Here is a 27,437-nt window from a genome sequence, read left to right as displayed (position 1 = left end):
CATAAATAAATAAATAAAATTTTAAAACTATGCCGAAACCATTTGGGGAGCTCCAGGCTTTTTAGGGCAGGAGCCACCTGTCTCCTCGCAGGGGCCTGAATAAACCTTTCTCTGCTCCAAACCTCGATGTTTTGGTTTGTTTGGCCTCACTGTGCATTGGGCACACGAACTTGCGCGCTAACAGAGACACACCCCTCCTATACTTCACACCTCCCATATTGCCTCCAACTGCATGACCCCCGTTGGCCTTAGAAATAAAAGTCAGTTATTCTACCAGCAAGAATGGGTTTATTCAGGAATAGCAGAGGAATTGCAATTTGGGACAAGGAATCTTTAGCGAAAGCCATAGGCAAGTCCAACAAAGAAGGTTATTTTATAGAGAAAAGGGAGGACATTGGGAGGGGTCGTTTTGAAGGAAAGTCCATTGGAGAAATGTGAAAGTTCAGGGTGATGATGGTTTCTCATTGCCTGAGTTGCTCGGGTAGTGGATTTCTTCTAGGAGATTTAATGTACATCTTTTCCTGTTGGGACCTGTAATTGATGATTCTTTCCTGTCCATGATTCTTCTGTTGGGGTCTTTAACTGACAGTTCTTCCTGTAATTGATGACAAGTGGTACAGCATGAAAGCTCCCCCTTCAGACTCCATTTTAGTGAGGTTTCCTTTTATTAATTTTCACTCCCCTGACACCTCACACTATACACGCCACACTATACTTCACACATAACATCCACACGGCATACACCCAATACCACCTGTCTCTCACACACTTAACGTTCACATAACTTGTACTTCACACATCCATCCAGTACAGCATCTTTTTTTTTTTTTACAAATTAATTATCTATTTTTGGCTGTGTTGGGTCTTCATTGCTGCGCGCAGGCTTTCTCTAGTTGCAACGCGTGGGGGCTACTCTTCGTTGCAGTGCGCGGGCTTCTCCTTGCGGTGGCTTCTCTTGTTGCGGAGCATGGGCTCTAGGCGTGCGGGCTTCAGTAGTTGTGGCTCATGGGCTCTAGAGCGCAGGCTCAGTAGTTGCAGTGCACAGGCTTAGTTGTTCTGTGGCATGTAGAATCTTCCCGGACCAGGGCTCAAAGCCGTGTTCCCTACATTGGCAGGCAGATTCTTAACCACTGCGCCACCAGGGAAGTCCCAGTACAGCATCTTTTTTTTTTTTTTGGCTGCGTTGGGTCTTTGTTGCTGCACGCGGGATTTCTGTAGTTGCGGCGAGCGGGGGCTACTCTTTGTTGCAGTGCGCGGGCTTCTCATTGTGGTGGCTTCTCTTGTTGCGGAGCACGGGCTCTAGGCGCTCGGGCTTCAGTAGTTGTGGCACGCGGGCTCAGTAGCTGTGGCACACAGGCTTAGTTGCTCGCGGCATGTGGGATCTTCCCAGACCAGGGCTCAAACCCGTGTCCCCTGCATTGGCAGGCGGGTTCTTCACCACTGCGCCACCAGGGAAGTTCCCCCAGTACAGCATCTTGATGACCACCCACATCCCATCCCATCCCCCTCCTCTGCTACGCTGATATCCCCTAAACACACACCCCAACTCAGCCCACACTTCAAGTGCTCCACGTAGACTCAGCCAAGGTCAAGACTGAAAGCACAGAACGCCAGCAGGTGAGGCTGTTCCCCAAGGAACAAAGGCTCTGGACCTGGCAGAGTGGACTCCAAGGACCTCCTAGCCCTGGGAACTCTTCATCCACTCTTTATAGTAAGGCTGGAAGCATAGAGATTACACCAAAAGCCCTTCTGCAGCCTCGGTCCCTACCTGGGGGGCCCCTGCAAACTAGGGGTGACCCTGAGGGCCTGAAACCTCTCTCAAGCCTCCTTCTCCCTAAATCTTGTTCAGGAACTATAAGTGATCCAGTCCCTGCCAAAGAAACAGGTCATGGGGTGGGAATTTGTGAAGCTTTGGAGTGTGCCTTTCTTCTGAGCAGGTCCCTGCACTGGAGGAGTTCCTAATCCAAATATTCTGTGTGCCCTCTGGCTCCTGGGACACAGTAGGCCCTTAATAAATGCCAAATAATAATAATAGCTAATGTTCGAGTGCCTACTATGCTACTCTCATGTGCTTTACATCTCATTTAAGATTCACTAAGGTAGCTATCATTATTATCCCTGTTCTACAGACCAGGAAACTGCAGCACAGAGAGTTTGAGTCACACAGCCAGAAAGGGTTGGAGCTGGGATTCAAACTCAGGTAGTCTAATTCCAGAGCACTGGGCTGGAGTTAGCACACCTCTGTTCCTCATCTTCTCCCAAGACTTCACTGGGTAGCAGAGCTCACAGGAGTAGCTCCAGCCTCTGGCCCCTGAATCTCAGGACTTGGCACAGTCCTTCATTCACTCCTCCTTCCCCACTCATTTCCTGAGCTCCTGATCTTTGCCATCCCCTGGCTGGGTACCAGGGGCACAGAGAAGACCCAGACATGGATTCACCCTTGAGAAGGTAGGATGTTTTCACCAGGAGTGTCATGTTCAAATGATTCAGGCACAGGCAGGAGACCTACATGAATGAAGCAGACTGGGTGAAAGGCAATAGGGAATGGTGGGGACTTTGGCAATATGGAAAGCTTACATTAGCTGAAGGGTAAGGTCAGGTCAGGGTGTGAATCCTGAGCTAGATCTGGGATATTTATTATTATTTTTTTAATTTTGTTTCTGCCACATGGACTGTGTCCAAGATGGAAGGCCAAGGAAATGCTGAAGTTTCATTTCCCATCCCCTGCATTCCAAACGTACACTATGCAAATATAACAAGAGGCATCGCTTTCCTTCTTTTCTTTTTCTTAATAGATACCTGAGCTCAAAAGCAGGACAGAATCTCCCTGGTTCTAGAAATAACGAAGGAAATCAAAGCTACAACATTGAGAGGGCAGCGCATGGGAATGCTGGGACCCCTAGGATTGGAGTTTTAATGTCCCCATGGGGACAGAGGTTAAGGCTGCGGCCCCAGGAAAAGCAGAGATAGAATCCAGAAATCTGGCTGCTGAAACTAAGCCCCATGTGCAAAGCTGGGAGCTGAGAAAGGACTGTCTCTCCTGGGCACAGAAGACAGAGGGGAAAACAATCCATCCACAGGCCTTGGGATGCAGTTTGGAAAAAGTCACGGCAGGAAATCAGAATCCCCAGAGTCACCAGAGTATGGGCTTCGAGTCAGACCAAACCCCTAGGGCAAAAGCCTGCTCTAAATAAAATGGTCAGAAACCTGTGTAGCCTGTAAGACTGTGGCAGAAGCCAAAGCAAGCTGGCCCCAGAAGATGTGAGTGAGGCAAAGGACTCCTGCAGGAGAAACACAAAGAAGTCGAAGAACGCTTCCATGGTGATACACCATGGGAGGCTTCACCCCATTGTACAGATGGTGATAATCGCCTCCTCCCTAATGCTACGTTATAACTGGGAACACTGAGGGTCATTGAGCTTGAGTAAGTTGCCTAAAGTGAGCTAGCAGCTGAAGTATTTAATTTCTCTGTGCCGCAGTCTTCTCAGCTCTAAGGTGATAATAATTTTAGCGTACCTTCCTCATAGAATTGTCATGAAGATAAAATGGGCTGCTACTTGTAAAGCATTTATTAGAACAATGCCTGGCACATCATGATGGCGTTAATACAGTTAAAGTAAGTTTTAAAGGTTCAGAGATAAAGAAGGAATAGAGTCTCAAAAATGAACACAGGACATTATGAAGAAAGAACAGGTACATTAAGAAAAGGAATTCTAGGGCTTCCCTGGTGGCGCAGTGGTTGAGAGTCTGCCTGCCGATGCAGGGGACACGGATTCATGTCCCGGTCCAGGAGGATCCCACGTGCCGCGGAGTGGCTGGGCCCGTGAGCCATGGCCGCTGAGCCTGCGCGTCCGGAGCCTGTGCTCCGCAACGGGAGAGGCCACAACAGTGAGAGGCCCGCGTACCGCAAAAAAAAAAAAAAAAAAAGAAAGGAATTCTAGAAATAAAAATATAGGTACTGAAAAAGTGTAGACCATCTTACAGAGAGCGTTGAAACTTCTGGAGGAGAGGGACTAGGTTTCAGATGCCAGTCCTGGGTTTCAGAAGAGCACTGGAGCTGGGGAGACCAGGCAGAAGACACCAAGACTATCAATGACTGAGTCCACCTTTGCCTGAGACAGGCAGGAATTTGGGAGTGGTAGAGCTTGCTACATAATGGTTTCAGGGCCTGGAGACTTTTAGCTCTGAAGTCTTTGTGTTTGTGGTTTATATCATAGGCGGTTTACCAGGCAGCAGGCACCATGGCTAGAACAGCAGCCAGATTTCTGGATTCAGCTCTGTGAAGTGCTACTTGCATGACTTGGCCTCTCTAACTCTCAGTTTTCCATCTACACAACTGCACCTAGGAAGAGAGAGTGTCAAGAATGATATAGGGTCTGGAATTAGATGGCCAGAGTTCAAGTCCTGACCCCAACATTTATTAACTAGGTAAGTCTTGGGGCATGTAATTTAGGGTCTCTGCCTCAGTCTCCTCATCTATGAAACAGGGTTGTTTGTGAAGATAAAATGAGCTAATATATATAAACATACACACACTTAAAATATACATAAAATACTTTGATACAATTCTGGCACATAACAGATGATTAATGCCTTCATTGATGTTAGAACATAGTAGATGCTCAATAAATGGCAGTGATGACTGCCAATTCCTGGATTGCTTCGTCTTCACTGGGCGCCACAAATACAACTGCTGAATGAACAATGACCGAATGACTGGCTGGCGGGAATGGCAGGCAAGTGAGGGAGATGAGTGCAGGTCAATCCCCAGGTGGGAAAAGGCCCTGTGGTTCCGCAGATGCAGTTCTCCCTCCTCCGCTGGATTCAAGAGGGGATGGGAATACACGCATCCTCACCTTCCCTTCCCCTCCCACACAAGGGCACTATGTCACAGGATTGGAAGAGCTCACTGAGTTTATTTGGGGAGTGCAAAGGGGGCCGAAGTTTCGCTTGTGTACACTGTGTGTGTACACAGATACACACGTCCTGAGTAACACTGCTCCAGAGGCTGGCGCCATCTGCTGGGGGCCCCAGATTTCAGAGTCAGGTGTGGATCTCAGGGGCCTGAGGAGGCCCATGCTATGCAGAAGAAATGGTAATGGGGAGCAGTCCAGGAGCCAGCACCCCACTTCCATCCCTATTCATCTCCCTCCTTCTTTCCCATCCTTGGAGGGCAGTTCCCAGCTCACCTGAAGGGAATCACCTAGTTGCTCCAGGTGCCCATGTGGCCCCCTCCTCCCCATGCTGGTTCTGGTCCATCGGGATTATCCATATTCTCATAAGAGTCTGCATCTGGTCAGGACCAGGAAGGAGTAAGATATAAGTGGAGCTGAAAGTCAGCTGGGAGGGAGGAAGCCTCAGAGGACAATGGGAGACAGCAGGAGAAGCACCCACCTTCTTCATGACTGGGACCAGGCTGGGCTTGAACAAAGCGGAGCTGGGGGACTGCATACAGGATCCCTCTCATATCCTCATAGGACTGGGACCCTGCTTGGCCAGGGGATGGAGAGTTGGAAGCCTGGGAGCCATGCTGGGGGCTTGGGGAAGGGAAGTGCAGCCTAAGATACTGAGGGAGTCTTAGGGGCAGAGGAAAGTGGAAGGCTTGAACAATATTGTACTAAGAAGGAGTGACAGGGTTAGCATCAGGTTCCGGGCCCTTGTTTGTTGTAGGGTTTGATCACGTGTGGTTAGATTATGGTAGTGGTCAGAGAAAAAGTGAAGAACGGAATTGGAAGGAGTCAAAGTCAGAGTTGTGAGGAGGTTGTAGAGAGAGCTCGGGTCAAAGGTGAGGCCTGCATTGTGGCTGAGGTGAGCTGGAGGTCAAAGTCCAGGCTGGAACTGGATTGGGGTTGGGGCTGATGTTGATGATGAGGGATGGGGTGAATACTGGGCGTCAGGATGGGCATTGGGGTCAGTGTTGAGGTTAGAGTTAAGAGTCAAATCTAAGGTCAGGATTGGGCTTGGGTTTGGGGTCAGAACCAAGGTCAAGGTCGGGCCTGACATTAGAGCCGAGGCCACATCAACCCAATCTGGACAAAGACAGGCAGGTCCCAAGCACTTCTCACCAAGGGAGGTTGCCTCCCTGCTGGGGTCCCAGGCTGACCCATGGGGGCTCAGGAAGTCTGGAGAAGGAAGAGGGAAGTCACTCCCGGCCTTCGCGTCACACACACCACCACCACCACCCATCCACCCCGCAGGAATGTGACCATCCTCACACACACCTGTTGTCCTAGCAACTGGCTGGGCCAGTTCTTCATCCTCATTCTCGTAAGATTCAGCTGCTGCCAAAAAAAGAGAACTCCAGGGACCACTCCGGCCCTGTAGGGGATCCACAGCCCTGTGGGTTCTCCCAAGTCTGTGAGGCCCCACGAGTACCCCAGATTACCGTTGGAGAAGGAGTCTTCATCCTCAGGACCCAGGACCCCTTCCTCAGGGTTCTCATAGCCGCTGCCATCTGGTGGAGAAGGAGGGGGATCCAGGGAGGGCTCACAGCCCGCCCCAGCTGAGAAGGTGAGGATGAGGGAGGGCAGTCTTACCCTGGGAGAGCTGGTCCTGCCCAAGGTTGGAGTCGTTCTCGTAGAACTCGGAGCCCTCCTCACTGTCCGGCTCCTCATAGGCCTCCCCTTCCTCTTCTTCTGGGCCTGGGGTTTGGGGATGGGGGTGGGAACCGGGTCACGGGCCCCCTCCTCCAGGCCCCAGTCCACTATTCCTGCCACAGACCGCTTCAACACCTCCCACGTGAGTAACCATCCCCCTCAATCACCGGTCCCTGGTGGGCTCCGGGACTCCGAGGCTCTGGCCTCCTGGACGTCGCTGCGCGGATTTCCGTAGGGCGGCACGGTGGCTCCCAGGCCCGCAGCCCACCGCAGGGCGCGTCCTGGCGGGTGAGAGGAGACGGGGGCGGTCAGGGCTGCGGGCAGAGGATGCTTCAGGGCCTGCTGGAGGACTCCGGGTCTAGGTACCCAGCCTTGAGCCAGCAGGGCGGGATCTAAATCTAGAGGCGTGGCCTGAAGTCTCGGGCGAGGTTCTGGGGTCAGAACCGGACTTCAGGTGCCGAGTCTGCGGACGGGGATACGAGTTCTGGGGGCGGGCCTTGGTCCTGGGGGCGGGGCTCAAGTCTGGGCGGGACTCCGCACCTCGGGGCGGGCTCTTTTGTGAAGGCGGAGCTCCGAGCTCGGGAAGGCTAGGAGCTCAGGGGTCTAGAAGGATGAGGAAAGTGGGTGGGGCTCTAGCTCTGGGTCAGGGACCTGGTGGTGCCTCCTACCCGTGCCTGAGTGGGGAGTGGAGAGGGAGAGCATGTTCCCGTACTGGTTCTGGGCCCCGTTTCCCGGGGGAGGCGTCACTTTGAAGAACCTGGCGGAGGAAGGGGAATTGCACTGTGAGGCCAGGTCTGGAGGGGACTGGAGGGGACACTCAAGATTCAGGCTAGACCCTCAGAGGTTAAAATGTGGTCACTTGTTATGAGCACCTCTGTTCTGCCACAGCCTACAGAGGGGTCTGCGCTCACTCGAAGGGGGACTTCACAGAGGAGGTAGCTTTGGTGCTGGGCTTTGAAGGTTGGGCAGTATTTCAACCATAGAGATGGAGAAAAAACACCCTGAGCAGAGGAAACAGCAAGTGCAAAGCATAAGGTGAAAGTGCAGAAGTGGGAGAGCACTGGCATCATTACCTTCTAGTGGGATCTGTCATTCGCTTTCTTTTCCTCCTCAGGATCAGGGCTGGGGGGAGTTAAGGGGAATGATCAGAGGAGGGACTCAAGAGTGAAGATTTGGGGGATGCTGGGGAAGTCACTTGGAGGAGATGGGATTTCAAATTCCAAAGAGCTCGGGTAGTTTGGGGGAGGGGGTAGAAAAGGAGTGGGGGCAGGATTCTGAGGTCTGTGGGGGAGGTGTGGGAGGAGAAACAGATGGTTGTCAGACTGGCCAGTGTGGCCTCTCCTGAGGAGGGAGGGGTAAGTTTGGGAAGACCAGCTGGGGGACATGACTCACCTCTTCGAAGATGAAGAAAGCCCACCAGGGAAGCCAGGCAGAAGATCAGATAAACTAAAGTCACAACAGGGACTATCCAGCCACCAGTCTCCAGTAGCCAATGCCATACTGCTAGGGGGAAGGAGCTATGAGATGAAGACCCCGGGCTGGCATCTTGCTGTCCAGCCTCAATACCTCAAAGGGCCCTAAGTCTGCGGGGCCGGGGCAAGACACAGATCCTCAACGTCCCAAGCTACAGGGAGGGCTCTCCTCCCTCCCTCTGAGGACCCGGAGCCTGGCACGGAGCCTGGAGTGGCATCTGTTAAGCAAACCATGAACAAACTATGACTATAGTCAGACACAATGTTAGGATTAAGGGGAGCATAATTATCAGCTTCCTGCTGCAGTTAAGGACAGCCATGGTCAACGTAAAGGGCAAAGTCAAGTTCACAAGGTTAGAGGTGAGATGCGGCAATGTGCTGCCAAGGTCGAGTTTGGAGGGAAAGTTCAGGATGAGTTTGAGAACTGTGGTTGCAGTAGCATGGTAGGATTGAAAGAAGGGAGACAGAATGGGCAGAACATTATGGCCAATTTGGTGGACAGGGGAGGAAAAGGAAGGATGCCCAGGTTGCTGGCTTGGGCACACGGGCAGGTGGTAGTGTCCTTCACTTCTAGGGCCACCTAGAAGACTGTGCTTGAGGAAGATATCGAGTTTGATTTTGTACATGTTGCAATGTCCATGGACATCAAATGGCAATGCCACGAGTTGGCTGGCTGTGGGGTGTATGGAGCTGAGTCACCAAGGCATGGTGGCCTAAGGAGCCATGGGAGTAAAGGAGGTCAAACAAGAAGAGTGTGTAATCAAGGGCGAGAAAGTGTAGACAGGGATAAGAAGAGGGCTCAAGGCTCCAACAGTGAGGAATGAGGGAGGAAGGAAGCCTCTCCCAAAGTTGATGGGAAGAAACAACCAGTGGCAAAAGACCCAGAAAAGTAGTGTCTTGGAAGCAAGGGAGGAAAAAGTTGGGGTCAGTGTTCAGTGTAGAGGTTGGGGCTCGGGATGAGGCTGCTACTAGCCCTCAGGTTGGGGAACCAAGGTTGCCGGGCTTCCGGTTCTTCCCAGTAGCCCCACTCAGATGCCCCACAATTGGGAGAAACTCTACCTGACTGGGCAGTGACCTTCAGCTGCATCTGGGTGGTCACGTTGCCATGGTTACAGTGATAGATGCCAGCATCTTGAGCTGTGGTCTCGGGCAGCAACAGAACAGCCTTTCCCCCGAGGGTGCCCATGACCCACATCTCTCTGAGTTGGGCATCCTCACTCAGGTTTAGGCTCAGCAATTTGATCCTAGGCTTCTCGGGACGCACATGGATCCAGGAGATGGGGCCTCTGGCCAGTGAGGTACGGGATGCCCCACAGGACAGCGAGAGTGTGGAGCCAGGGGCCACCGTGAGGTCTGGGGCAAGGAGAGCCAAGGCTAGGGAAGTGTAGTCCTTGGGGTCTCCTCCCCTGCACACCATCCAGTTCCCATCCCACCACTTCCTGGCATCTCCCCAGCACCTTACCATGGTTGTTGCTCTGGTTCAAAGTGCTGTTAGGTGGGGCACAGGCAGAGTCTGTGTGTAAGATCTTAGGGTTGTTCTTGGCCCACACATAGACCTGGGACCTTGTGGGGTGACCAGAAGAGGGCCTGGGGCCCTCTGAGGACCTGTTCCGCAGGCCACAGCTTGGGTCATTTAGGTCTGAAGCATTCCACCGGAACAGTTCTCCTGGGAAGATACCCAGAACCAGATACAGAGACATCTAGGAGAGGCAGAGAGATACGGAGACCCAGAAAGGCAGAGGCAAAGACCCAGAGAGAGACAGAGAAACAGCGACTCAGAGAAAAGAGTGAAAGACAAATACAGAGCGCACAGTGCTGACGTCACGAAGCCACAGCAGTTTTTAGAAGCCACCTAAAACTGGCTCCCAGCTTGTCCCTCGGACCCTCCAGCCCCTCCCTCCAGATCCATTTCAGCTGCTGGACCTCCTCCATCTACGGTGGGCCTCCCTCTTCTCATCCAGCCCTCCCTGCCCCAGCCCGGACCTCACCGCTGCCCTTCACGCTGACCGTCCAGCCAGGCTGCCAGGCTTGCTCAGAAAAGGGGCCTCGCTGGCACAGGTAGAAGCCCCCCATCTGGTCGGAGACATTGAAGATGAACAGCAAGGTTCCCTGGGGCTCCTTCAGGGTGCCCAGGGGCCCCACATGGATGCCCAGGCCTGGTAACCCTAGGCTCAGCTCTAAGAAGGGTGTTGATTGGGAGCCCCGAAACCAGGCCAGTTGCTCAGGGGGACCATCTGAGAGACCGTCAAGGCATGGCAGCACAGCATTGCCTCCCTCTGTGGAGAGAGAGAAGGATGGGGGTGGGGAGTGAGGAGCCCCTAGCCCCCTTCACTCCTCACACTGGGTTATAAAGCCAACGACCCCACCAGCTGGGAGTGGAAGAGTCCTCAGAGTCCTTGCAGTCGTCCCCTGAATTTTACAAGTAACAAAATGGAGGCTCAGAGAGGGTAAGTGACTTGGCCAAGGGCACCCAACCGGAACCCAGGTTTCCAGCCCTTCCATCCACCTCTGCCCTCCGGACATACCTTTAGCCTCCAGTAGGTGTGTTTCCTGGGGCCTGACTCCCATGGGGGTAAGGAACAGGTGGAGGAAGAAGAGGAGGAGAGGAGGTGGCATGGTGGCCAGACTCCCCGGGGCACCCAGCTTCGCCGCGCGGGGGATGCTGGGGCAGGCGGGGACCTGGTGGGCACTGAACCATGGGCGTCTGTGGGGGAGGACAGGCAGTCCCCCCGGAGAGGAAGGGGTGGTCATGCCTCAGGCCCTTTCTCCATGCACCCCTCCAGAGCCACAAAACTCGCCTCCTCCCTGCTACCGTGTTTTATTTTCATCACAGCACTTACCACCATGTGAGGTGATCTTATTTGCGTGTCTCCTTTCTTGGTGGATTTCTGTTTCCCCACTAGAAAGCCCCTTGTGGCAGAGACTTTGTCCTGTTCACAACTGTACACGCAGTGCCCCGGAACAGTGCTTGGCACGTTATTGTGTAGGCACCCAAGGAATATTTATTGAATGAGTGGGTCCAGGCTCCCTCCTTCTCCCCCTCCTCCCTCCTTCAACCTCAGGCTCTTAGTTCATTTCCCTTCACACACACACCCCCTTCATTCATTCAACCAACGTCTCTTGGGCCTTTCTCCACCTCCGTACAAGCAGCCCATCACACATACGGTGGGATCTGGCAGACCTGAGTGTGAATCCTCCACCTCCGCCACTTGGCTAAATGTCTTCATCTTTCTAAGCCTTAGTTTCTTTCTCTGTAAACTGGGGATAATAACCGTAGTCTCAAAATATTGTTTGTGCTTTCAGGTCCCTGGGGCCAGGATGACACCTCCACACTGTGGCAGTGTATGGCCTGTTCTTAATTGCTGCTAATTCGATGATGACCCCTGTCCCCGTTTCCCCAAAGCATCAGCTGGGCCAGAGTGACGTGTTACAGATGAGTGAAAGAGGAGTCCCTGCTTCCCTCAGAGATAAAGGGAGCCGAGCTGCAGTGCTGCATTGGGCTTCTCGGCCTCCAAGATCTCCTCCCACTTCCAGAATCCAGACATAACTTTGCATGTTCCCCTTCCCGGGAGAAAACCAACTGTCAGAAAGGGAGACACATTGCCCCCTCGCCCTTCTTCCCCTGAGATGGATCCTGGCTTTTCCTCATCCTGCTCTACAGTGCCCGGTAGACAAGTGCTATGTTGAATACAGACCTTGTTAAGACTTGTCCTGTAGCTTGGTATTACAGATGTGCTATTCGTGCAGTAAGGTGAAGGCTGTCTGCCCAGAGAAATTCATAATTTATATAAGAAAATAAATTTCATAAATTAAAAAATGTATATATATTGTTTGTGGAGATTAAACAGGATGATATACATACGGCACTTGTAGCTTAGCACAGCACATAGCAAGCGCTCTCAGTTCGTGAGAGACAGTGTCCATTAATAGCTAAGGATTCAAGCCATTCTGCTACTGGGGTTCCTTTGCAGCGGTGCTGAGGAATGACTGACGCTTAATGCCCCTTTGTCTCCCAGTTCTTCCCCAGGAAGCCCCTGCTTCAGTTATGGAAGGAACCCATTTAGAAGTGGGAAAATTGAGCCCCCCCACACACACACAAAGGCAGGGTGTTGCCTGAGATCACACATTGGGCTGGTGGTACAACTGGGCACCAGAACCCAGGCGTCCTGACTCTTAAATCTGTTCTTCTGACACACACCCCTCCATGTCTCTCTCTCTCTCTCTCTCTCTCTCTCTCCCCCCCACCCCACCCCACCCCACCCCCTCCATGTGAATCTCTGTGTCTGTCACTGCTGCAGTCACCGAGGGAAAAGGGCCAGGGACCCAGGAGACCTGCTTTCTCAGTTGCTGGTTCCCAGGCCTGTCTCACTGGGCTGTGGCTTCCTGTTTGCCTTAGGCAAACCCCAGGGGACCCTCCAGCTGGCAGGGCCCCCACCTCCCTTTGGGGGGGTTGGGGTGGCTGGGGAGGGGGGAAGAACATGGAGCCAGTGAGGGGGCAGGACCCCATCTGCCTTTCCTTCAACAGAATCTCTCTCATCCCTTCACTAGCTTCCCAGCTGCCTCACACGCAGTCTTCTTGCTAGAGCATGCCAGCTCCCTGCTTAGAAGGTTCCAGAGACTGTTATCTGCCTAAAATAAATATTCCAAAGGCCTGAGGGAGGCTGCCCGTGACTACATTTCCTACCTCAACTCTCCGCCACTCTGCCCCTGACTCAGGGCCTTTGCACTTGCTGCCCTTCTTCCTGGATCTACTCTCGGCTCTTCACTCCACTGGCTCCTTTCCATTGCTCAACTCTCAGTTCAAACATTCCTTCCTCAGAGAGGCCTTTCCTGACACCCCAGGTACTTTGAAATTAACCTCACACGCCTGTTTTATTTCCTTCCCAGCATTTGCCCCAGTCCCAAAGTCCGCTTGTTTATTTTTTAGTCTTCTCATTAGCCACCTGCCCTAGATTATTCATTGTGCTACAACAGGGCTCTTTACTGCCTGGTTCACTGGCATCCAGTAGGTGCTCAATAAGTGTTTGTTGTATAAAGGAAGGAAGTTAGTTATGGTTTCCGAAGGGGAAATGAACGGGGGGGGGGGAATAAATTAGGAGTATGCGATTAACAGATACAAATTACTATACATAAAATAGATAAGCAACAAGGATTTAGTGTATAACACAGGAAACTATCTTCAATATCTTGTAATAACCTATAATGGAAAAAAATCTGAAAAAAAAATATATATACACAACCGAATCACTCTGCTGTACCCTGAAACTAACATAATATTGTAAATCAACTAAAATAAATAAATAAATAAAAAGGGGAAGGAAGTTAGGAAGAGTGACAGGAAACTTTTTCTCTTTCCCCCATGTACTCAGTCACCAAAGCTAGTTCATTTTCTATCCTCAATATTTCTAGAGTCAATTTTCTCCTATTTTGGACTCTTCTCAACCAGAACCATTTCAACAGCTTCTTTTGTGGGCTCTCTGTCCTCTACTTCCTTTACTTCCCACCCACATTCCTCACATTCCTCACAGAGAGTGTTTCCTTGGAATTAGCCCTGTGCTTCCCCTGCTCAACAGCCTTCAATGACTCCCAGGGTCTCGGGTTAAAATCCAAGCCTGATAGTTGACCGGAACCTTATTTACAGGCATCATTTCATGCCCTTCCCAAGAAACCCTGCCACATATACAGGGAGTCTGGACTCTATTCTGAGGGCAAGAAGCTCTTGGGGATTTATAATCTAGGAGTTGACCTGGTCAGATTTGCATTTTCTAAAACTACCCAGGCTGCAGTGGGGTGGGGGAGGGGAGGGGGTTGGAGGGAGGCCAGAGAGATCAGTAAGGAAAGTGTTCATTCACTCATTCACCAAATATTTATTTATTACTGTTTATTTACCCGGCACTGTGCTAGGTGCTGGGAAAATAACAGGGTACAAGAAAGACAATGTTCCTAATCTCATGGAGCTCTGATTCAAGTCTTGGGGGCCACAGAAGGCTAAAGGGGGTAATAAACATGTTAACCAGTAAACAATTGGTTAACCAATTGTTAATAAATAATAAATAAGTTAACCAATAAACAATTTCAGGTGGTGAGAAGTCTCTAACGCGATCTAATGGTGGACAGGTGATAGAAGTGGCTACTTTAGATAGGGTGGTCAGGGAAGGCATCACTGAGAAGGTGACTTCGGAGCCAAGACCTGGGGTGGGGAAAAGCTTGATGTGTTCAGGTAAGGTCATGTTTAGTTTTCAGCGGCCATGGCTCACGGGCCCAGCCGCTCCGCGGCATGTGGGATCCTCCCGGACCGGGGCACGAACCCGCGTCCCCTGCATCGGCAGGCGGACTCCCAACCACTGCACCACCAGGGAAGCCCGGTCATGTTTAGTTTCGTAAGAAATTGTCGTACCCTTTTCCACAGTAGCTATACCGTTTTACATTCCCATCCGGAATATATGAGAAACTCAGTTTCTCCATCTATTCACCAGCATTTGGTATTATCACTCTTTAAATTTTAGCTGTCCTGGTAGGTGTGCAAGTAGGAAATCTGCACTTCCCTAATGGCTAATGATGTTGAATATCTTCTTTCATGCACATATTTGCCATCTGCGACATCAATGAAATGTCTATTCCTGTCCTTCGCCCATTTTTAAATGAGACATGACCTGTTTTACAAAGATCACTCTTAATTGCTTTGAGAATTAACTAAAGGGGCCAAATGGCAACACAGGGGGAGCCTCTGGCTGCGTGGAAGTTCAGGAAAGAGATGATGGGGACTGGGGCTGGGTGGGGCTAGTGATGGTGGGACTGGGGCTAGGTGTCAGAGCTGAAGATGAAGAAAAAGGGACCCGTTCTGGAATATTCAGTCTTTTGGAGGTAGAGCTTACAGGACTTGCAGGAGGACACGAAGAACCAAGGACTTGCAGGCTCCTGGAATGTACTTTCCAGAGGGAGAAACGGGTTTGGGAGAAAGGCAATCAAGGCTCTAGACTGAAGTTTGAGTTACCTGTCACCGTCCAAGGGGAGAAATCAGGTCGGCTGTTGGAGGGGAGAGGTCACAGATAATGAGAGCTTGACCTAGGGCAGCGGCCAACAGAGGAAAGGAGGGATTTGAGAGGCACTGGGAGGTGGAGGGAGGATTAGCAGGAAGCGGTGACCGGCTGAATATCAAAGTGGGGATGGGGACTTGGAAGTTTCTGACTTCTACGACTGACTACGCGGGGACCCAGGCGCCCAGAAAAGTGAAGTCGACCCATTAGCCCTGCCCCGAGGACGCTCCACGAAAGCGGAGGTGCAAGGAGGCCAGACCACAATTCGCTGTAACGTGAGCCTAGCTCAGGCGGAAGGGCAGCCAGGAACCGATCAAAGGGGTCAGCTCCGAGGCTTGGGAGAGACCGCGAGAGCTTCGCCCTCCGTAGGCTGAGGCAGTGGGCGTCCCGGAGGACGTGTAATTTGAGCAAAGCTTCCAAGGTCACGCGGAGACGCCCAAAGGCCTTTGACGAAAGAACTACTTCGTGGTTTGAACGGCAGGCGTCCTTCTCGAGCATCGCTGCCCAACAAAGAAGGCGGGGAGGGGCGGGACCTGGGGCCGCGGCCGGGAGTCCACTCGGAAGTCTTCGGCCGAGTCTCGGCCACCCCTCCCCAACTCCGGCCTCAGCCTCGAGCCCAGGGCCGATCCGGAAACAGCCGAGCGGATCCGGAAACAGCCGAGAGGACCCGGAAGCGGTGAGCGCAGTCACCAGGGAGTGCGGGAACCCGCCGTTTGAGCGGAGGCGATGGCGGCACCTGCGCCGGCGGCCGCGGGCGAGGATGCCCGGCGGCGGCAGCCGGAGGCCGGTATGTGAGGATGCGTCCGTGCACGCGAGGGGCGGCGAGGCCGGAGGCGGGGCCGAGCTTGGCGTCGGTGGGTGGGGGGTGGTGCGGGGAGCCTGGAGAAAGGGGCGGGACCACGCCGCCGGTGGGGGGGGGGGGACGGAGGGGGCGTGGTCTAGCGATTCAAGGGAGAGGGCCAGTGGCAGGTTAGAGGTGGGGCCCAGTGTGGGAGGGGAGGAGCCAGGTGGACAAGGGGCGAGCCACTAAAAGGGAGGGGTCGTGTCAGAGAAAAGAGGGGATTGGGTGAACCGAGGGAGGAAGAGGCGGGGCTCTAGGCAACACTAGGCAGAGCTAGGTGAGGAGGAGTCGGGGAAGGCGAGGGGCCAGGTGAGGGGGGCGGGGCTAGGTAAAGGTGCAGGGACCTTGGCTGCTGTACTAAGTTGCAGAAGTTGAGGATTTGATGCCCTGGGAATATTGGGAATCCGAGAGTGATGAGAAAAGAGGCTGATCCCTGTCCTTCACAGCGCTGGACCCCCAGACTCCGGAGGGGACAAAAGTTGAGGCCGAGTCAGGGGAGCTCGACCGGCTTCGGGCTGAGCTGGCAGGCGCCCTGGCAGAAATGGAAACCATGAAGGCTGTGGCCGAGGTGAGCGAGAGCACGAAGGCCGAGGCTGTGGCTGCAGTGCAGCGGCAATGCCAAGAGGAGGTGGCCTCGCTGCAGGCCATCCTGAAAGGTGAGGCAGGCACTCCTCCCAGACTCCCTCAGCCCCATAAGGGGGAGTACATGACAAGAAAGGGGTCAGCGGGCATAACCTACACCTATGGGGTAGGTTAGCAGGGCTGCCTAGCGCAGGGCAGACCCAGGGGCTCAGAGGGAGACGCGCCCTTTTCTAATTTGCATAGCGGCGTTGCCTGCGCTAGCAGCAGCTCTGTCAGTTCCAGCTAAGTTTAGCTCGGAGCTGCTACCTGTTCCCTGGCCCCATGTCGTGTCATTTCTTGTCCCTCACTGATGACTGATCAACCCTGAAAGTGAGCAGCTTCTCAGTTCCCTGAGAACTCGTTTGAGCCTCTGGCCTTCAGACTCGGCCCTGGGCCTAGTCTCTGTAAGTCTCATCATCTGGTTTCCCTTCTTCCCCAAACACCCCTGCATCTGCGCACAACCTCCCCGCAACCCCGCCCCACATGCACCGACTTCTCCCCCTCTCATCCTCTGTACTTGGGACGCATCAGCTCCCCTTATCCCAGATCCCCCAGCTTCTTTTCCTCCATTCCCCTTCTCCTGTAGTCCAAGGCCAGAGTCTCTGCAATAGCTCCCAGTTGCATCCCACCCCTTTGCTTCCACGGCCACTGCTGTAGCAAAGCTCTCGTCAACTTCCCCGGACTGTTGTCCCAGCCTTCTTACAAGTCTCCCTCTATAATCTGGCCTTGACATTGACTTCCAGAGTAAACTTCCTACAGTTCCCGTCCCACCATGTCATTTCCCTTTCTAACAGCTGCTCCTGGCTCCAGACTTCTCTGGGGCCATGGTTCCCCACATTTCAGGCATCCATGTACCATCTGTGCAACATGGTTGTCCTTGTATGACTTACCCTGTCATCTACTTAATATTGTTCTTTAAATAGATCCACTTTTTTTTTTTTTTTTTTTAATAGATCCACTTTTAAAAAACCTATATACATTTATTTTAAAGGGAACTTCCTGTCCCTGTAAGAAACTGTGTCCTAAATAATAATAATAGTAATAATAATTACAATAACTAACATTTATTGAGTGCCAGGCACTGAGCTAAATGCTTTATGAGTATTTAATCTTCATAATAATCTCTATGAGTAAGGAACTATTATCCATCTCCATTTTACAGAGGAAGCTCTGAGGCCCAGAGAGGTTAGATAACTTGCCTAAGGTCATACAGATAGAAAGGAGATTTGAACCCAGGCAGTCTGGCAATAGAACCCTTACTTCTAATGTTAGTATGTGTTAAAATAAATAACTATGCAAATGAAAAATGACCATGTTCCGCCCAGCATCCGCTTACCTCCCACTGACATGTAGGATAAATCCCAAACTCCTTGGCATGGCATTCAAGGCCTTAGGAGCCATTCACGGCCACCCTCTTCACCCTTCCCAGCATCTCCTCCTACATCTTCACTCCAGTTTTTCCAATGTGTCCACCATGCCCCAGCCACACCATCCACCTTCCCACCTGTGAGCCTTTGCTCCTGTTACTTAATGTGTCCTTTCCATCCTTTACCACTTGCTGGTGTCTCTCCTGGCCCGGCAGGTAGAGTGAGGGGCTCTTTCCTCTGGGATCCGCAAGCCCAGGAGTGGTCCTTTCATGAGCTCTCCTCACACTGCTTTGTAACTATTTCCACGGCTGTCTTCCTCACTGGACTGTGGGCTCCTGGTGTCAGGGTTTGTGTTTGATTAATTTCTCTATTTCCAGAGCCCAGCTCAGAGTCTGGTCCAGAGTGAATATTTATGACTCTTACTAGATTTTGATTGTTATCGGTATGTATTAATAGCAACACATAGCCTATCTTTAGCATTTATTATGTACCAGGAAGAGGGCTGAACCCCTTCCAGATATCACGTCATTTGATCCTGTAACAAGCCAGTGGGATAATCATTGGCCGAGGACATTATACAGAGAGGCGAACTGATTGCCCAGGACCATCCCACCACAAAGTCCACTGTCATCACTGCTATGGTAAATTGCCTTGCAGAAAGCGGCAGTGATGGAGCGCCCCCTGCTCGCCCCGAGGTATGGCTAGTGCACTGACCCTCCCTCTCCTCTGCCCTTCCTGTCTCGCCAGACTCCATCAGCAGCTATGAAGCCCAGATCACGTCTCTGAAGCAGGAGCGGCAGCAGCAGCAGCAGGACTGTGAGGAGAAGGAGCGGGAGCTGGGGCGCCTGAAGCAGCTGCTGTCCAGGGCTCACCCCCTGGACTCCTTGGAGAAGCAGATGGAAAAGGTTGGGGTTGGGATAGCCTACCCGCCCCCTCCTCAGGGATTTGGAAATATGTTGAAGCAGCCAAAGGTGACCGTGGGGCAGAGGGATTATCTGTGTCCCACTGCCACATCACTGGGAGCAGGGCACCCAGTAATAATTCTAGGTATAACATACACGAGCCCTGTACTCAGCACGGTCCTGGCTTGCCACTTACTAGTGGGATGGCCAGGTGTGTTTACCCCTCAAATTAAGAAAAGTCATGTAGGGAATTCCCTGGCAGTCCAGTGGTTGGGACTTGTGCTTTCACTGCAGGGGCCCGGGTTCGATCCCTGGTCGGGGAACTAAAATCCCGCAAGCCACGTGGCGCAGCCAAAAAAAAGAAAAAAGTCATGTCGTGTAGAGGGGAGGGAGCTAGCATTTAAGGATACGTCTCATGCACTCGGCATTGCAATACCTGCTTGACGGATTCAAGTCTCCCCAGTCTTTCCCCTAAAAGAGGGACCCATTAGATCCATTTAACAGATGAGTAAGGTGAGGCTCAGAGAAGTTTAGTAATTCTCCCCAGGTTATGCACATAAAAAGGAGCAGATCTGGGATTTTAAAATCTAGGCAGTCTGGTTCTAAAGCTTTGCTCTTAATCTCTGTGGTATATTGCCTCCATTATTCTTGTCATGAACAATTGTAGGAAGCACATATTACCAAACTCTTCATCTTTCAGAGCAAATTCACATCTTCCCTCATTTGATTCACACAGCTGCCCTGTGAGGTAGGTACTTACCTCACTTTATACGTGAGGAAACTGCGACTCAGGCAGATGGAGTAAGTTGCCTGGTTAGAAGGACACAGATCAAAATAGGAGCCCAAGAAAGGAAGGTTCCAACCCACAGTTTGCCAGCAGAGGCTGCTACTTACTTGCATTCAGAGTGTTCCTCTGGGAGCGGTTACACAGGGTGGTGAAGGAGAGGACTCCGGTGAATTAAGGCTACCTGGTACGGCGCAAGGAGCCACAGGCCCAGAGTCGGGAAGTTCCAGTCCTGGCCTTGCATCCATCTACGGCGTGGGCATCTGCAGAGCATGCAGGCTTACCCTACCTGTTGCCACTGTGCACACAAGAGATTTGGAGGGTTAGACTGAACTTGTCTGAGACGGGTTTTTGAGTGATTCACGAGGTAGAAATGGCATGACTTGGAAGAGGATGGATGACTGGCAGATTTCTGCCTTGGATAGCTGGGTGGATAGCAGTGTCATTCTCGCCAATCTAGCGCTTATGGGAGGAGAAACGGCATCATGAGTTGGTTCAGATTTGGCTGTACTTGGACAGAGGAGCCTGTGCAACATCCGAGTGGAGGTGTCCAGAGGCTGTTGGCTGTGCAAGTTCGACAGGATCCCAAACCTGAAAAGACTGAAAAGAAGTGGCCAGAAATATGCCAGTGATGGGAATATGGGAAGACATATTGATTAGGACAAAGTTTGAAAGCCCAAATAACAGTGGCTTAAATAAGATAGAAATCTGTTTTTCTTAGAACCAGAGGTAGACATTCCAGGACTTATGTGGCAGCTCAACAAGTCAATAGGAACCCAGGCTCCTCCTATGTTGCTGTTTTGCCATAGGTAGCTTACTGCCTCATGGTCCAAGATGACTGCTTGAGCACCAGCCATCACATCCACATTTTAGCCAGCAAGAAGGAGGAGGAGTAAAGAAAAGCATACCCTCTCCCTTTGAGGAGTTGTCCTGGAAGTTGCACCTGACACATATGCCTACATCTCATAGCTGGAACTTAATCATATGGCCATGCTTAGTTATAGGGAAGCTGAGAAATGTAGATGGTATTCTAGAATTTAGGTCATGAGCCCAACTAAAAATGTGACGTTCTATGATATAACGGGATACATGATGTTGGGAAAGAAATGTATGTCACTCTACAAGTGGGCAACAGGAAGGTAGTTGTGACTTTGGCTCTGTACCATGTGACCTGGGGCAAGTCATGTAAGCTCTCAGAGCCTCTGTGTTCCTCTCTCTAAAATGGGGGTGGGGATTTCCCTGGTGGCGCAGTGGTTAAGAATCCGCCTGCCAATGCAGGGGACACGGGTTTGAGCCCTGGTCCAGGAGGATCCCACATGCTGCAGAGCATTGAAGCCCGTGCTCCACAACTACTGAGTCTGCGCCCTAGAGCCCGCGAGCCACAATTACTGAGCCCACGTGCCGCAACTGCTGAAGCCTGCGCGCCTAGAGCCCGTGCTCCACAACAAGAGAAGCCACTGCAATAAGAAGCCTGTGCACCGCAACAAAGAGTAGCCCCCGCTCGCCGCAACAAGAGAAAGCCTGCGCGCAGCAACGAAGACCCAACACAGCCAAAAATAAATAAATAAAATATTTAAAAAGTAAATAAATAAAGTGGGGGTGGACGGTGCCTGCTTGGGAGAATTAGAAGAGCTGATGTGCTTGGAGGGAAAGCTCTGAACAGTCCTGAGGGTCCTGCAGTCGGGAGAGGGGGACAGTCACTGCCCAACCCCCCTTCCTCAGGCCCACGAGGACTCGGAGAAGCTGCGGGAGATCGTGTTGCCCATGGAGCAGGAGATTGAGGAGCTGAAGGCGAAATTGCTGAGGGCAGAGGAGCTGATCCAAGAGATCCAGGTGGGGCTTCCCTGGTGGCGCAGTGGTTGAGAGTCCGCCTGCCGATGCAGGGGACACGGGTTCGTGCCCCGGTCCGGGAAGATCCCACATGCCGCGGAGCGGCTGGGCCCGTGAGCCATGGCCGCTGAGCCTGTGCTCGGCAATGGGAGAGGCCACAACAATGAGAGGCCCACATACCGCAAAAAAAAAAAAGAGATCCAGGTGAGGGGTTGGCCAGGGGCCGCTGAGAGAAGCGGCGCCGTAGGACCCTGGCCCCCCAGCCTCTTCCCTGCCCCCTCTCCCTAGAGACGTCCCCGGCATCCCCCTTCCCTGCACGGCTCCGCGGAGTTGCTCCTGTCCCGGGACCCATCTCCACCACTGGAGCCTCTTGAGGAGCTGAGCGGAGACGGGGGTGCGGCGGCCGAGGCCTTCGCCCACAACTGTGATGACAGCGCCTCCATCTCCTCCTTCTCCCTCGGCGGTGGAGCCAGCGGCAGTGCCTCCCTGCCCCGCACCCGCCATGGCCTGAGCCCCGAGCAGGAGGAGACAGCCTCTCTGGTGTCCACGGGCACCCTGGTCCCTGAGGGCATCTACCTGCCCCCTCCTGGTTACCAGCTCGTCCCAGACAACCAGTGGGAGCAGCTGCAGGTGGAGGTGAGTGGAGTGGGTGGAGTGGGCAGCCGACGTGCACGCATCCGTTTCTTGCTTCAGGTACTTACTGAGCACCTACTATGTCCAGGCCCTGAGCTAGAGCTGGGGATCCTGCAGTGAAGAAGAAACTTCCCACCCTCTTGGAGCTTCCTCTAGTGAGGGAGCCAGGCCCAAACATGCACATGGGCACATGAGGAAGACAGTGTCACTGGGTGAGACACCCAGAACAAGACTTAATAGGGTAATGGGGTAGAGACTGGCAATGCAGGAGACAATCCTGGCTGGAAAGTGAGGTGCTTTTTGAAGATTGGGGACCTAAGGAACTGCAGTTTCCAAGGCCCAGAGGACGGACAGACCACGGTGTGTCTGAGGAGCAGGAAGGCCACAGAGAAGGGGAAGAGAGATGAGGTCAGAAAGGCAGGCAGGGGTCACAGGAGGTCGGCCTTGGCCTTGGGGCCAGCCATGGAGTTTGCATCTTAGAGGAGAAGCTGCAGGAAGCCTCTGTGGTGTGTCAGGCAGGGAGAAGCCTTCTCTGCTCCAGGCCTTTATCAGGTCACTGGGGCCTCTGGGTGGGAATGGACTGCAGTTGGGGGAGGGGGCAACGGGAGAAGCAGGGTAGTGACCGGTTGGGAGGGCGATGCTTGACATAGTTTAGAGAAAGGCGGTGCCTGGGACCAGGAGATGGCAGCAGAGGTGGAGAGAAATGGGTGGATTTGGAATCCACTTTGGAGGCCACCGGGCAGGGACTGCTGGTGGGTTGGACCTGGGGAGTGGAGGACTTAGAAGAGTCAGCATCCATTCCCGGGCCTTTGCCTTGAACGACTGGGTGAAAGATGGCACTGCCCACCGAGGTGCAGGGAGCAAGGCGTGAGAGGTCTGGCGAGGAGGGAAGGCCTCCCCTTGGCGGCTGGGGCTGAGGCCGGCGTCTGTGGCAGGGGCGGCAGCTGCAGAAGGACCTGGAGAGCATCAGCCGGGAGCGGGATGAGCTGCAAGAGGGCCTGAGACGGAGTAACGAGGACTGCGCTAAGCAGGTGGGTTCAGCCTCTGCTCCGCGGGGCCTCCGCTCCCTGCCTCCTCCTGGCCCGGCCTCACCCTTGCCCCCCTTCCACCCACAGATGCAGGTGCTCCTGGCCCAGGTCCAGAACTCAGAGCAGCTGCTGCGGACCTTGCAGGGGACCGTGAGCCAGGCCCAGGAGCGGGTTCAGCTGCAGATGGTGAGAGGGCTGGGGGCCGGGACGGGAGGGAGACGAGTGGGACGGGAATTGGTTGAGGGAGCCACGTGGAAGGTTGAGGCACCTGTCCTTCCTCGCCCCCTGCCCCCCCCCCCCACCAGCCGCTCTGGCTTTGCCCTGGAGTTGGAGCCAGGAGGGTAAAAGGGTTTCAAGGGCACCTGGTACTGATTCAGAAGAACCCGCCACGCCCTCACTGTGATCTTGAGCTAATCCCACAAGCCCAGAGCCTCAGCCTTGATGCCTTGAAATTGAGATAATGGGTCCTAGCTTACAGAGTTGTGAGAATGAGAAGCAGGGATTGCAAAATCGGATACTTCCTGAGACCAGACAGGAGAGGCAGATGATTGAACTGGGCCACGTGTGAGGCAGGAAGGAGTAGCAGGGCAAACCAAGAGACCCTGTAAAGGGAGGTAGTACCCCTTGACTCGCTGCCCATGGTGCGTGGGAGTGCAGGCTTGATGCTGCCTGGTTTTCTCATTTGTCGGGAGAAGCCAGAGATCCAGATGTTTGTGTGTAGTCTCCCAGTTTTTAATGTTGTACTTGTTGAAGGTTTTTTTGTTTGTTTGTTTGTTTTGCGATACACGGGCCTCTCACTGTTGTGGCCTCTCCTGTTCTCCCATTACGGAGCACAGGCTCCGGACGTGCAGGCTCAGCGGCCATGGCTCACGGGCCCAGCCACTCCGCGGCATGTGGGATCCTCCCGGACCAAGGCACGAACTCGCGTTCCCTGCATCGGCAGGCGGACTCTCAACCCCTGCGCCACCAGGGAAGCCCCTTGTTTAAGGTTTAAAAACACCCATATGGACCAAATAAAACACCCGATGTGGCCTGTGGCTGCCACTGTGTGACCTCCAAGTCATTGAGGACGGTGTAGAAAGAGCTTGAGGGAGTTCCCTGGCGGTCCATTGGTTAAGACTCCACGCTTCCACTGCAGGGGGCCCAGGTTCGATCCCTGGTCAGGGAACTAAGATCTCGTGAGCCACGTGGTGTGGCCAGGAAAAAAAAAAAAAGAGCTTGGGAGCCAAAGACGCTTACTAAAGGGTGTTTCTTTCTTTCTCAGCCTAGAAGGAGGGCGTGGGCTTCCTGGCTCTCATTCCTGACCACTGGGAGGAGTGTTCAGGCTTTGGCCTCACGGGAGACTGGAGACCCCCTGTCCCCTCATCGCCTCGTCCTAACTGTCCATCCCCAGGCAGAGCTGGCTACCTCGCACAAGTGCCTGAGCCACGAGGTAAAGCGACTGACTGAGGAAAACCAAGGGCTCCGGGCTGAGCAGCCGCCGTCTTCAGCCCCCCGGGGCCTGGAGCAGGATGAGGGCCAGGAGGAGTCGCTGCCCGGCTCGCTGCTGGTAAGGCGGGGGACAGGCCCTTCCTCTCCACGCACAGCAAAGCATTGGCCTGGGGCCACGGGAGTCGGGGACGCACCCAGGCTGCTGTGTATTAGCTGCGTCACCACGGCCAACTCACTCAGCTTTTCTAAGGCTCAGTTTCCTCCTCTGCCAAATGGGACCACACCCCCCTCCCAGCATCAGCACAGAGAGAAAACGAGTTAACAGAATGCTTGATGCAAAGGAAGCAGTAATTTGGCTTGTTATTTTTAAGTGACATGAGATCCACAAAATTGAATTCATCATAATCTTTGGTTCATAACAAGCTGTCATCATTGATCTGTGTGTGGCCTCTGCTGATTGAATTTATTAAAAATATGAACATCAGCCGGAACCCTTGCCCACCTTGAGAACTGTAACTGACATCGCCTTACGTGCGCCCCGCCCCGTGGTCCTTGGCTCTGTTCCTGCCGTCCTGAGCTTTATCATTCCCTTGCCCTTCTCTGGGATCCTTTTTATTACATATACACGTCTGCCTAAACCGTGGAGTGCTAATTTTAGTTGTTTTTAGTTATCAAAACTCAGAATCTTGCTCTGGGTAGTCTCCTGGAGCTTTCACTCAGCACCGCTCCTGAGGTCCTCCACCCCGGGTTGTGCTGTGGGAAAACATTCACTGCCGTCCCAGGGTATTTGTCCACTCTCCCCGTGATGGGTGTTCGGGTTGTTTCCTCTGTTATGTTTTCTTCCTTCTTTCCTTCCTTTCCCCTCCCCACAATCCCCTTCTAGCCGCTGGCCCCCGGCCGGCCCCGCACCCAGCCCGTGACTTGCATCCTTCCAGGAGCTGCGGCAGCTGGTGCGCCGCACTCAGCAGGAGGCGCGGGCCCACCAGCAGGCCCAGGAGCACGAGGCCGAGCGGCTGCGGATTGAGATTGTGACCCTGCGGGAGGCGCTGGAGGAAGAGACGGCGGCGAGGGCCAGCCTGGAGGGGCAGCTGAGGGGGCAGCGGGAGGAGACAGGTGAGGGAGGAGGCAGCGAGCCACCCCACCCTCGCTCCCCAGGAGGCTGAGTCCCCACCCCCTCGGGGACTGCCTGGGCACCAGGAGGGGAGAGAGGATGCAGTGCGAGAATGATGAGCTTTGACCTCTCTTTCTTTCCTTCCCGCACAGAGGTGTTAGAGGGTGAGTATGGGCTGGAGCCTGTGCTGGGCCGGGCGGGGCGGGGAAGGAGAGAGGTTGTGGGCCTGACGCCTTGGCCCTGCCTGACTTCCCAGCCTCCCTGTGCAGCCTGAGGATGGAGATGGAGCGGGTCCAGCAGGAGCAGAGCAAGGTGAGGCAGGACCCGGGCCAGGCCGGGATGGCGGAGGAGGGTGGCAGCGTGGAGAGGACCCTCACCAGCCCCTGCTGCCCTTTATGTCTCCCTTAGGCCAGGCAGCAGGAAGTCCTGAGGCAGCCACTGGGCTCGGGCCGCACAGAAGAGGTGAGGATCGGGGGCGATATTGAAGGGGTTACCCTGTCCAGACATCCTGTTTCTTCAGCCCAGGGCCCTAGCTCTGCGTCCTTTGCCCCTAGGCCCAGCTCACAGACCTCCTCTCGGAACAGAGGGCAAAGATGCTGCGGCTGCAGGCTGAGCTGGAGACCAGTGAGCAAGTGCAGAGGGATTTCGTACGACTGTCCCAGGCCTTGCAGGTACGGCGTGCCCCCTCCCCACCAGACTGGCATGACTCCAGGTGACTTGTCCTCCGTCTTGCAAGGATAGTCTCCCAGTTAGAAGAGTCCTCTCCCTCCCTCTGGGGCTGGCATGGTCCTTTCCTCTGAGCTAGTGCTCAAAAAACGTTGAAGATCTTGTGCTTCCATCTTTGTCGGTGGTGCGAAGCCCGTGGCCCAGGGCCTGGCACGCCGACGTGCCCCGTACTCATCACGTCACTTCCACCTGCCCCTGCCAACCCTTCCTCAGGCTGCTCTCTTAGGATCCATTTCTTCCCTTGAACCATTTTCACTGGGGGTTGGGAGAGGTGAGGTACACGGGTACACTGGTCCCGTGCTCTTGCCCCTCAGGGGGCTGGCCGATGGGATGGAGGCTGCATTTTCCCACCAAGGGCCCTCTGCCTCCCTCGCCGGCCCCCACAGGTGCGCCTGGAACGGATCCGCCAGGCAGAGAGTCTGGAGCAGGTGCGCAGCATCATGGACGAGGCGCCCCTCAGGGACGTCGGGGACATCAAGGACACCTGAGGGGCCAGCACCACCCACCCTGGGGGGAGACCGTCTTTCTCCACTCCTGAACCGTGAGGCCGAGGCTTTGGGGGGTCTCAGGATGGAGTCTTCACCCTCTCCAAGCCTGGGGTTGAGGTGACGGGGCCACCGCTGCCCTGTCCCTCCAGCGCCTCCTCCCAGGGGCGGCTGGGTCTTCTGCTTCCGAAGATGACACCTGGGTGAGGGTCCCAACCCCCTCTGGAAACCAGAGGGGCAGGCTCAGCCCTGTGGCTTTCTGGCTGCCTCCTGGGCTCCAAGCCTCCCGCCCCCGCCCCCACCCAGCCTAACAGCCATGCCTGTTACCTCCGTCCCCTTCCCCAGGCACAGCCGAGCTGTGAGTGGTGGCCGGGAGCCCTGGGTTGTGTCCCCGGGTCCCTCCACACACGCGCCCTGGGACAGGTGGCTGCTTCCTGGACTGCATGACACTAAGATGCTTGTCCCCAGGGGCCCGAACCAGGCCCCAAGGTGTGCACAGAGACAAGGCCAGATTTTTCTGTCATTTATTTTCAATAAATAAGCAGCTCAGCTCAGTCGGTCGCCTTGTCCCTG

At 53.9% G+C, this 27,437-nt stretch overlaps 2 protein-coding genes across 14 annotated transcripts; one reads left to right on the top strand and one right to left on the bottom strand.

The window, feature by feature from the left end:
• Positions 1–271: 271 nt before the first annotated feature.
• Positions 272–10,760, bottom strand: CD19 (CD19 molecule). Of its 6 annotated transcripts, none has more exons than XM_027126519.1 (15): positions 10,594–10,760; positions 10,057–10,344; positions 9,531–9,734; positions 9,128–9,421; positions 7,989–8,099; positions 7,670–7,718; positions 7,265–7,353; positions 6,764–6,877; positions 6,537–6,641; positions 6,386–6,454; positions 6,222–6,281; positions 6,066–6,122; positions 5,395–5,487; positions 5,190–5,292; positions 272–595 (listed from the first exon to the last, which is right to left on the bottom strand). In XM_027126519.1, exons 1-14 carry the CDS (start codon positions 10,682–10,684, stop codon positions 5,204–5,206), a joined length of 1,713 nt encoding a protein of 570 aa, XP_026982320.1. In that variant the 5' UTR covers positions 10,685–10,760; the 3' UTR covers positions 272–595; positions 5,190–5,203. The 6 variants fall into 6 exon arrangements, with proteins under 6 accessions (XP_026982320.1, XP_026982319.1, XP_026982322.1 ...); XM_027126518.1 differs by lacking the exon at positions 272–595 and adding an exon at positions 3,877–4,342; XM_027126521.1 differs by lacking the exon at positions 272–595 and adding an exon at positions 4,397–5,079 and having other exon boundaries at positions 6,222–6,278; positions 10,594–10,759.
• A 4,736-nt stretch (positions 10,761–15,496) lies between these two features.
• On the top strand, positions 15,497–27,418 carry RABEP2 (rabaptin, RAB GTPase binding effector protein 2). 8 transcript variants are annotated; one of them, XM_027126504.1, is made up of 14 exons: positions 15,592–15,892; positions 16,393–16,602; positions 18,682–18,839; positions 21,343–21,453; positions 21,739–22,086; positions 23,019–23,114; positions 23,199–23,297; positions 24,376–24,660; positions 25,478–25,655; positions 25,806–25,817; positions 25,910–25,965; positions 26,062–26,115; positions 26,208–26,324; positions 26,766–27,418. In XM_027126504.1, the coding sequence occupies exons 1-14, from the start codon at positions 15,832–15,834 to the stop codon at positions 26,865–26,867; spliced, it is 1,887 nt and encodes a 628-aa protein (XP_026982305.1). In that variant the 5' UTR covers positions 15,592–15,831; the 3' UTR covers positions 26,868–27,418. The 8 variants fall into 8 exon arrangements, with proteins under 8 accessions (XP_026982312.1, XP_026982309.1, XP_026982311.1 ...); XM_027126507.1 differs by having other exon boundaries at positions 15,605–15,892; positions 24,505–24,660; XM_027126508.1 differs by lacking the exon at positions 26,766–27,418 and having other exon boundaries at positions 15,506–15,892; positions 26,187–26,304.
• Positions 27,419–27,437: the final 19 nt, after the last annotated feature.

Source organism: Aethalodelphis obliquidens, unplaced genomic scaffold (assembly GCF_003676395.1).
Source record: "Aethalodelphis obliquidens isolate GAN/ISIS:26980383/991018 unplaced genomic scaffold, ASM367639v1 scaffold30, whole genome shotgun sequence".
NCBI lineage: Eukaryota > Metazoa > Chordata > Mammalia > Artiodactyla > Delphinidae > Aethalodelphis > Aethalodelphis obliquidens.
This window is presented reverse-complemented; position numbering and strand designations above follow the sequence as displayed.

Coding starts and splice junctions, on each gene's coding strand:
- CD19 (XM_027126519.1), bottom strand. CDS start 10,684: ATGCCACCTCCTCTCCTCCTCTTCTTCCTCCACCTGTTCCTTACCCCC. Junction 9,422..9,530: donor GAACCAGAGCAACAACCATG/GTAAGGTGCTGG, acceptor TCCTTGCCCCAG/ACCTCACGGTGGCCCCTGGC. Junction 8,100..9,127: donor GAAGGTCACTGCCCAGTCAG/GTAGAGTTTCTC, acceptor CCTTCCCCCTAG/CAGTATGGCATTGGCTACTG.
- RABEP2 (XM_027126504.1), top strand. CDS start 15,832: ATGGCGGCACCTGCGCCGGCGGCCGCGGGCGAGGATGCCCGGCGGCGG. Junction 25,966..26,061: donor TCCAGCAGGAGCAGAGCAAG/GTGAGGCAGGAC, acceptor TGTCTCCCTTAG/GCCAGGCAGCAGGAAGTCCT. Junction 26,116..26,207: donor GCTCGGGCCGCACAGAAGAG/GTGAGGATCGGG, acceptor CTTTGCCCCTAG/GCCCAGCTCACAGACCTCCT.